The sequence below is a fragment of the Panthera uncia genome, chromosome X (genome assembly GCF_023721935.1).
Source record: "Panthera uncia isolate 11264 chromosome X, Puncia_PCG_1.0, whole genome shotgun sequence".
In the NCBI taxonomy this organism is placed as follows: domain Eukaryota; kingdom Metazoa; phylum Chordata; class Mammalia; order Carnivora; family Felidae; genus Panthera; species Panthera uncia.
The window spans coordinates 84966012-84976500 of NC_064817.1; the positions used below are offsets into that span (position 1 = coordinate 84966012).

The following is a 10489-nucleotide window of genomic DNA, read 5'->3' on the forward strand; positions in this document are numbered from 1 at the left end:
CACACCCTTCCTTTCTCATTGATGAACAAAACAGCAAACTGAAATTTCGTCCTGGAGTTTGGACTCCTGTAGTAGAGTGAGAGACTAGATAACACACAGGCTTCCTGAATAATCATCACTTCTTCCCATCTGATGTTCTGTCGCCCAGTACTCATTTAATGCCTAATGTTGTCAACCAATTCCATTAGGAAAAAAAATATATATGTTTAAATCTCTTTAAGAGCAGGGACCATATTTTATTTATCTCCAAATACATGATATCTAACAATGCCCTTATAGACACTCTATAAATAGTAACTAAAATAATGAATCAAATGAGGTCATAGTGTTTTGTCAATAGCCATAATAGTGGATCAGAGCTTACTTAAATTTTGTATACTGATGATTCCATGGAAATAGGTACCCGTGGTTTGGATGGTCCCCCTGGACCAGATGGATTGCAGGGTCCCCCAGGCCCCCCAGGAACCTCCTCTATTGCCCATGGATTCCTCATCACACGTCACAGCCAGACAACAGATGCACCACAATGCCCACATGGAACTGTCCAGATTTATGAAGGATTTTCTCTCCTGTATGTTCAAGGAAATAAAAGAGCTCATGGTCAAGACTTGGGTGAGATCATTGGCATTTTAATTTTTTACTGTGCGTTGTGTTTTGTTTTGAAAATCCTGTTGGGTTCTAGAGTAGCTTTGGATAAAATGTATCTCTCTATTCTCTTGGGGCTTCCGAATTGAAGACCATGTCAAGGGCAGCTGAATATATTCACTGTAAGTTTTAAATAAGTAATATTTTACTTTAAAAGCATTAGTTAGCTAGTGTAAGGTACAATTCTTGGCCTAAAGCAGCATATTTGGGGAAGGGCCACATGTACTTTTAGCTTAGTTATTAAGGACATAGATTCTCTGGGCTCTATGCAGTCTAGCAGCTACTTGAGAGGGCAGTGTTCACAACTCAGAGGAGATAGTTTCTTTTTCTCTGACACTGGTCTTCATCAAATTGAAAGATAAATTCTGAAGAGAGTCTTGGTTTTAAAATCAAAGAAAATAAGGTCATTTCTTAATGATGCTAGTTTATAGTTCCTAAAATAAGTGCTTTAGCTTTGTAAAGTATTACCAGAGTTGACTAAAACTACACAAAGCACCATATTTGTATATAAAATCCACTTCATTTCGTGAGTTCCTGTGCATCTTCTCAATACTGTAATAGGCAGTTTGGTTGATGAAATGAGGCTGGACTGGATGGATGACTCTCAAGACCTTTTTAAATCCTTAATTTTGTGGAATTTTGACTTTGCATTTTGAGGCCCCATTGTTTGACCTGCAGCTACCAATTTTAGAGATCATTATCCCCTTTGCCTCCAAAGGACATCTAAGAAGATAGTCTGGGCTCCAAGTTTCTGGGGTCTCATGTTAGGAAGCCTCCTGAGGTCTCTAGCTAGACTATTCTGTGAAAACAGTTCTGTAGCAATAGAGACCTCTATTCACTCTGTTCCTAGGGCATGTGGCCACACCTGTCAGGCAGTGCTGGCCCACCAGAGCAAGCATATCCACTTACATGGAAACCAAGGTCATTTTATGAAGGTTATTTTATGAAGCCAAATAAAGTAGGAGTTTGCCCACCAACTTTATTCTCCTACTTCTACTTTTCTTGGTCTCCTTTTCATCTTTTCTCTTTTATTTGCCTTTCCTTTTTATACTTTTTTATGTAACATCTTCTTTTTCTAATTTCATAATTGAAAAATCTTCATTGTGAAAATATCCTTACCTTTTACATAAATTTCTCTAGTCTTCCTACCTTTTACATAAATTTCTCTAGTCTTCCTCCCATAAAATTCTTCTCCTTTTAGTCCATCTTTTCTTCACTATCAGCATCTTAACTTATACCCATAATTAAGCCTGTAAAGTTCAGATTGCTCTCCTTTCAAGTCGAGGATACATTAGAAGGCTTTGAGAACCATGACATTCAAAAATATAATCCAAACTGAAAATGGAATCTGATATCCAGCATGTCATTGTAACTTTTCAAAATGCATGTATTTGGTCAAGCAAGGGCTGTCATGATATGCATTCAGACTTGGAGACTACAGACTGGCCCTGGCTCAAGTACAGTTTAGCCCTCAGATGTGGGAAGGCCATGATATAAGGCCCAAGATGCTAAGGGTGATCCCATATTGCAGAGTCTCTTCCATGGCTCGCACAAGGATCAAACTGAAGAAAGCTTGATCCAAAGAGTGGAGGCAGCTGTAGGTTTGATTTAAAGAAACAATCACATGATCACATAAATACAGTCTATGTTGGATTAGTGAAGGGATTATGGTGTGTAAAAATAGATGGTGGAGGTAACAGATTGAATACTAAAACTGTTCTGTATGGAAGCAAACAAATACTAAGAACCATTAGTGTATTAAAGCCTTATAATTGTAAGAATATGGAGGCACTGAGAATTCATGAGATTTTTCTTCAAAATTTTCTTTGAAAATTTGGAAACTACACAGAATTCTGCATCATTTTGGGCAGCCTAAAGCACAAATGCAACCGAATATCCCTGTCTCATCATTGTGGGCCTTCCTTTTATGTACCTCTTCCTTTTCATTTCTTTCTAAGACCAGGGATATTTCCAGTTCTGTCCTCAATTAAGCAGTAATATGAGTTTTATTTTTTAAATACTTTATAAATAAAAAGCACTTGAATTTCCATTCTTCAATTTGATTTTCACAATTATGATCAAGAAAGATATAGGACAAGTATCATTTTCTTCTATTTTATATGCAAAAATAGAGTATCATATGGAAGAGATGAGTCACTGGGTTCTACTCCTGAAGCCAACACTACATTGTATGTTAATTAACTTGGATTTAAATAAATAAAAAATAATAAAGCATATTTAATTGGGAAAAAAGTTTATATACTTTAAAAAATGGTTATTGTTTGGTTTCAAAACATTATATTGGATACAGTTAAAAGCATGATAAGAAGTCTGTTTTTAAATATAAATATTCACAAAACACTATACATGACAGCTGGTAACATTTGAAATATGGTTTGCAAAGTCCCAGACTCCAGATCATAAAGTAGAGTATAAAAAAGTGGTTTTGGAGCCAAGAGACAATAACCAATATCTTAATAACTGGCATAGTATCAATTTAAAATTCTTATGAAAAAATTTATATTTAAACTTAAAAATGCATGAGGGGATACATAGTTTTTCATCATTCTTTGGTGAATAAAAGAAAAATGGTCTAATCACTGGTAGAAGTAACCTCTATTGCCCTTACCAGTTCTGAAATTTTTTCCCGCTCACATCCTTCCTTTCTCTTTTATTTTTTTTCCTTTTTATTATTCACCTCCAAACCTGTTCATGGTTCATATAGGTCAGCACTACAGTTGTCCCTAGGATGAGAGAGATTGCAAAAACAAACAAGATAACATACTGGGGATGTCTTGGAGGGAGAGAGGGTGTCCTGGAGAGGAAGTACTAATAAGATATTATAGGAAATCAGTGTGTTCTTCATTTGTTTGCAATAGATTAGTCAATATTCTCCATGAGACATCATTGTTATAAATGTATCTCCAGCATAAAAATGGCGTTGAGGAATATATAATGAATTGCAACAATAAATACCTATATAAGTTATAAGATATCTCCTGATTTTAGAAATGTTACAAATGTAAGTAAGTGTGCATCCTATAATTGAAGAACTAAAGTATATTTATTATCTAAGAAGTGTGAGCAAGTTTCTCTTTGAAAGGTTGCTTGTTTGGGTTTCAAAAGAAACTAAAGTATCATCATAATATAGTCCTTCATCCTTTTCTCCCCAATTCTTCCTAGGGACGGCTGGCAGCTGCCTTCGTCGCTTTAGTACCATGCCTTTCATGTTCTGCAACATCAATAATGTTTGCAACTTTGCTTCAAGAAATGACTATTCTTACTGGCTGTCCACCCCAGAGCCCATGCCAATGAGCATGGAACCCCTGAAGGGCCAGAGAATCCAGCCATTCATTAGTCGGTGAGATACTGGTATAGCTTTGACTTTTACCAATCCCCAGTTAATGTAACTAGTCAGAAATGAATCTAAAGCTAAGAATTTCATCATATTCTTCCCAAGTTAGGTAAGACAAAGTGCCTTTATAATATTCAATTTGGTATTTAGTTTAAGCCATAGTAATTGGGGGTTCACTTTTGACCAAACCCTATGATAGAAATAGTGTAATATACAATGAAATCAGACTAATCATTAGTCAAATATATGTAAATTAATTTAATATATATCAGGCTTGGCTAAGTGCTACAGTAGATCTAATAAAATGTTATGAAAGCATAAGGAAAAGAATGTTTAATTTTAACTGAATAAATCTAGGATGACTATATGGAAGAAATGTATTTTAACCTGGTTAGTACTTGAAGAAGGATGGGAAGGACTTGAGACACAGGTAGTTATAAGGGGGAGGGGCATACTAGGCAGAGAACATGGGAATGGGTAGTAGATTGATGTATCTAGAATATAGTTTGTAAAGGCTGCATAGGAAGAAGAGATTGGAAAGTTAGCGTGGACCCAGATTGCAGAAGACTTTCATGAAACATCTGATTTTATTTTGGACTTTATCTGGTATATAATGGGGAGCCTAAAAGCTTTTGAGGTACATTTCATGGAAAATTACAGAGCCATTGGAAATGTAACATGGATTACAAAGGGGATAGTCCTAAAACAGACCAGTTAGATTGAAGGTATTGCTATAGTCCTGGTAGGAATGGAGTGGAACTGTCAGTGGGGAATATGTATCACTTTAATAGAATAGATAGGTTTTGGCAGTTGATTAGTTATGGGAGGGAGGAAGTGATAGGTGAGGTTTAGAGCATGAATAACTAACAGGAGAGTGGTACCATTAATAGAAATTTTTCTAGAGTTTTGCCACAATAGAACTCTAGTTTAACTCGATCTTCTAGGCTTATGAGATATTGCCATTTTTTTTATTCTGATCATGACCCAACTGACTTAGGTGTCCACTAACCATCATTAGTGCACATGACTAGTCTAGTTTCTAGAATGAATCCTTGCAAAGTATAGTTTCTTTGACATTGAATATAAAGGTTAAACCTAGTTCAGCTTCTCTTAGTAGCAAATTCACAGTGCTCTTTTTAATACAGTTGCCCAGATTTGCAGAGGAATTTATTCTTTGTGATTTTTGTCAGCCCCAACTCTTGGGAGTAAAAAGTCCTTTAAAGGTGTACCCTATTTTGTAGATAAACTTCACCAAATTGGTTCAGTCATATGTCAGAAGGTCCCTTCATGCTTTTTATTAAAGATTTGGTAGACTCAGCTATATTTACTTTGTTGCTGCTTTACTTGATTTTATAGATTTTAAGCCATGTTTCCACGTGCCTGGGTAGCTGCCCAGCATTCTGGAAATGCTGTTTTTCTCTCAATATTGCCAAATGGTTAATAAATATCTTTTGGAACAAGAATAATGGGTGGGGATTGAGAAAGTGTCTGTTTCTTGTCTTTTCCAGCTCACCAGGCATTGTTCTTACCAGTTTCAGCATTACTAAATGTCTACCCTCAGTTGGGCACTTTGACAGCAAGTAGTGTGTGCAGTACACTAAGCCAAAGTCTTACAGCAATTACGGCATTGAGTGTAGCAAGTATGAATACAAATTTAGGGCAGAATGGAAAATGAAAGTGCTCTAACAGGGGTTGTGTAGTTTCTTGAAAAAAGCTTACAGTTTTCGTTTATAACTTTATTGTGTACATTTGGAGACAGAGCATATGCAAAAGCAGTTCTCAAAGTGCATTTTAATCCTGCTTTTGTGAGCACTGAAGACACCTTAATGGGTTTCTGTACCAGGAAGGCTTCCAAAGAAGAGGGACTGCGGTTTCCCACGTACTCACTATTTAGATGTGTTCCCCTCCCTTTCCCTTACCAGATGTGCAGTATGTGAAGCTCCCGCCATGGTGATTGCAGTTCACAGTCAGACCATCCAGATTCCCCACTGTCCTCAGGGATGGGATTCTCTCTGGATTGGCTATTCCTTCATGATGGTATGAAATACTCTTTCTTGTCTTTGTCATCACAGCTGACTGTCCATCATATCTGTGTATCTTACCAATATGAGGAATCCCTGCCGTTTTCATAGTAAGCTTGAGTCTCAAATAGCTTCTGTCCAAGTATTGTGTTCCCCTTCACATATTTTCTGGAACATATTTTCATAATCCGCCTGTTACTTTTGTTGAATACCCTTAGTGTGGGTGCCATTCTCTTGCCTCTTGCCCAGTGCTCGCTTTGGCAGCACATATACTCTTACCTCTTGCCCTAATTCCTTCACTGGATTTGAATGTTTGGCCAAATTCAGCACATGTCTTTGGGTATGCACTCAGGTATTATAGCACATGGGTATTGTGGGACATTTTCCCTTATCTTTCTAGCACACAAGCGCAGGAGCAGAGGGCTCAGGTCAAGCCCTGGCCTCCCCTGGTTCCTGCTTAGAAGAGTTTCGTTCAGCTCCTTTCATTGAATGTCACGGCCGGGGTACCTGCAATTACTATGCCAACTCCTACAGCTTTTGGCTAGCAACTGTAGATGTGTCAGACATGTTCAGGTAAGTTACTTATGGCTTTAGTTTAGTTTAGGTCCTAAGCTTCCTTCAGAGATACTGGGGAAGAGAGAAGCAATTCATGGATGGTTTATACCCAACAAATGTTAAGGATTTAGTGGACTGTGTTTTTTATTTTCACTTGTTCTTTTCATACACCTGACTCAGGTCAGAAAAACAAACGTGGCTAATATTCAGTATGTGCGGTTTCAGATGGCTTGGTATTAATCCTTCAGTAACAAAATAGACAAAGCAAGGAAAGGTCATGTGACCTGCTCAATAACTGAGCTGCTCAAACTCTACTGAGGCCACCCCAAGAATTGAAGCTGTAATATGATCCTTGCCCCAGTCCAGTGATCTCTTTTCCCAGGATGTTTTCAAGGCTGTCATCTCAGTGTTTGAATAAGACCACATATGGTATATTTGCTTCAGGATAGTTCAATCTATTAGATTTTTTTCAGTTTAAATTAATTTTTATATATTACTTCTTTTGAGTTATCATTACTTGATATTTTTGTTACAATTATCATTATGCATTTCATATGTATTATTGTTTTATCATTTATTTACCACCAGTTGCCCAGATCTGCCTCATTCTAGGGCTATTAGAGAAATGTATAAGAGAAGAAGAGGGTGAGACAAATAAAGATAATAGTGGTAGAGAGAAGAGTCACATTGCTCAGAATTTAATCATTGAGTCAGAAGGAGAGCTACTTAAGCACAAATAGAATGTCTGAGTGTGAATTTGAACCAGTAATAGAAGTGAAATATCTGGAAAGGCTAATTTGATCGTCTTGTTTCTTGTTTTCCAGCAAACCTCAGTCAGAAACACTGAAAGCAGGAGACTTGAGGACACGAATTAGCCGATGTCAAGTGTGCATGAAGAGGACATAACATTTTGCAGAATTCCTTGTGTGTTTTTAAATGTGATATATATACATATATATACATATAAAATTCCCAGGATGCAACGTCTCACTCTTCCCAACTTTACCAGTGCTGCCACCAATGGTGCTACTATATATATGACCAAGAGGACATGCTGACTAGTAACCATGAAGATTCAGATGTACCTCAACAATGTGCCAGAGCAAGGTCTCTATTATCTTTATATGAATGAAATAAGGAAATGAATTTACTTTTTGGGTCCAGAATGACTTTTCCCAAGGATTGTAAGATGAAGATTATATATTTTGCCCAGTAACTAAAACAGCATATTAAAAATTCAATTAAGAGAAGAATCACACTGAGTAAAATAAAAGACTGCAGTTTGGGGGAAGAATTATTTTTCATGGTGCTACTAATCCTACTGTATCCCAGGTGTTTAATATAAAAGTGTTAAGCTTATTTTGCTCTGTAAGTAAAGAATGTGTATATTGTGTAAACAGCCTTTTAGCTCAAAATGTCGAGTCATGTAGATGTGGCCTGACACGAAGCACTCTTTCCAGACAATCTAGGAAAACCTACAATATAGACAAAGGTTTGTATCCATGTTTATCAAAGTGAGAGGACTTATATTCTTGCATCAAGTTACTACCAAGAGTAAATTTATTTTGATTTCTATTCCCTAAGTTCGTATTTGACTTTTTGAAAAAAAAAATAGTTCATTTTCATCACTTTAATCAGAATTTTAAATGTTCATGTTACATGCCAAAGTATAATATCTAATAGAGCAATTTCTCTTTTGCTGTATTCTTTAAGACTCTTAATACCGGATGCCCCCCACTTTTTAATGTTTCTTGCATCTTGTTTTTGCTCATCCCTTACTAGGCAAAGTTCTCCCAAATTATTTTCAGAAACAAAAATATGCAAAAAAAATGATGATTTGTTCCCTGTGCTTCTTCTGTAAGAATTATTCTCCTATGGTCTCTGCTTGTACGAGAACTGGGAAGACCATACTTGGTTAGTCTCTCTTCAATTACGAAGCCAATTGATGTTCCTTCCTCTTTTTTATTTTAAACATTTTATTATAAATAGTCATAGAGTACCTTATTTCCCTAGCTGTCCTCTTTTCACTTCATGTTTTTTAACTTACCAATATCAACTTAATTAAAGATATCATATGTCATAAGAATGCATTGTTGTGTATCTCTTCAGGCTATGTGTAAAAACTTGTGCATTTCCAGATAGACTACATATCTGCACATCAGCAAGCAGTCTTTTCTCAAAGAATCACTTTGAGCAGCTCCCATAGAAGTTTCTGCAGACTTTGATTACTCTCATGGCTGATAGAAAACGTAGAGGAATGTAAACTTTTTTTCTAATAAACAAAACAACCCATTGGAAAGTATTTTCGAGATAATACATTTATTAACAATATTGTGTTGCTGGCTGAGAAAGGAAGCAGAACTACTTTCTATTTAGGGGAGAATTCATTAATAATGTTTAAAGCAGATAGTGAGTTAATATTCCTGATGATTAAAAATGAACACATGTAGCTCTCCAGTTGAGAACTTGCTAAAAGTAAGAGGCATTGAAAGCCTCTATAAGAAAATTTTTAGTTCAATTAAAATATGAAGCAACCAAAACAATTTTCAGAAGTATAGACCCTAATATGAACCCATGCAAAAGCTACAGCTCAGAGTCTATTGTTGTAGAAGGTAGATTCTAAACAATGATACCTACTTAATAATACTGTTGATGGCAAGCTAGCCAAGTGCAAATTCAAGCCTTATTTTTCCATGTAGCCACATGAGTGAAAACACTAATGGGTAATTGTAAATGAAAACACCACATTACATCATGTAGATTTTTCTCCATGCAGTGCACATGAAGGTTACTCCTTGAGTTATCGTCCAGAGATCTTGCTCTTTGCAGCTTTCTGTCTCATTTGTATATGGTTGAAAACCTTGCCTCCAAAAGAACCTAACATTTTAATAGTTGCATGTGCAGCTAGTCTATGTGTTTCTTAACCACCACCTCACACCCAGCTCTCGCCAGTCCTGCTTCGTTGTTTAAAGTACATGAATTCAATCCACTGCAGGACCTTGATGTTGTTGACCCCCCCCCTTACCATTGAACATTCAGAGATTATTCTGATGTAACTGCTCTAATTGTTACCTATAGTGAGTTTTGTAGTCATACATGTTTAATGGTTTTCCCATGGGAGCAAGCAATGAATGAGCTGTTCTTGCTTAATCAGATACAAGTAGTTTCTACGTCTACAAACCAAGTAATATATATATATATATATATATATATATTTTGTTGGTGTCACTCATCACTTCCGAGCTTCTAAAAGAAGTTCTGCTGGACACTCTGTGATTGTACAGTGTATTTTCCCATTTGGCCAAATTTGAAGAACCCTTTCTATTTCTTGTGTCAGTGAAGTTCTTTGCCTCAATTGGCATGGTTAATTGAAAACTCCCTGGTTATACCAAGCCATCAGAAGTGTATTCATACGTTAATCACAAGAGGGCACTATTGCATCTAAAAATAAACAAGCGTGTGTAATAATTTGTTGAGCTCATCTTTGATGGTGGTGGTGAAGTTGTCTGAAGCTCTGCCTCCAGATTCCCTGTTTTAAGCTTCATGCATTCTTTCTTCCTCATAAAGATCGACAGCAAGTATTTTAAGAGGTGGCCCAGTTTCCCAATGTCTGCATCCAAAATAAAGGACAGCTTTGCTGTCAAAGATTTTCTTAAGAGCCTGATTAGGAATTGGCTGTGATAGTACTTCCCATGCCTCTCAACACAGAAGCAAAGAGCAATTATGTTCATTTGGTCAACACTTCAGTAGGCTTCTTTAGCAGAGCAGCTCTTGTTTTCATGCTGGACTATACAAACACCTTGATCCCTAGGCAGCTCCAAAATAAATTGAATAATATTTATAAGTCATACATCATTTATTTTAAAGCAGTGGTTTCTAGAGTATATTCAGGATGTTTGGAAGGCTTCTGTAC

The 10489-nt window shown here is 36.5% G+C and overlaps 1 protein-coding gene across 1 annotated transcript in view; it reads left to right on the plus strand.

Annotated features, from left to right (window-relative positions):
- The window catches only part of COL4A5 (collagen type IV alpha 5 chain), a 237673-nt gene extending 229009 nt beyond the window's left edge, over positions 1 to 8664 (plus strand). The window contains exons 47-51 of the mRNA XM_049644165.1: positions 400 to 612; positions 3829 to 4006; positions 5923 to 6037; positions 6422 to 6594; positions 7401 to 8664. Coding sequence (XP_049500122.1) covers positions 400 to 612; positions 3829 to 4006; positions 5923 to 6037; positions 6422 to 6594; positions 7401 to 7482 — 761 coding nt within the window. The 3' untranslated portion in view covers positions 7483 to 8664. The remainder of the gene's footprint in view (positions 1 to 399; positions 613 to 3828; positions 4007 to 5922; positions 6038 to 6421; positions 6595 to 7400) is intronic.
- The last annotated feature ends 1825 nt before the right edge of the window (positions 8665 to 10489 follow it).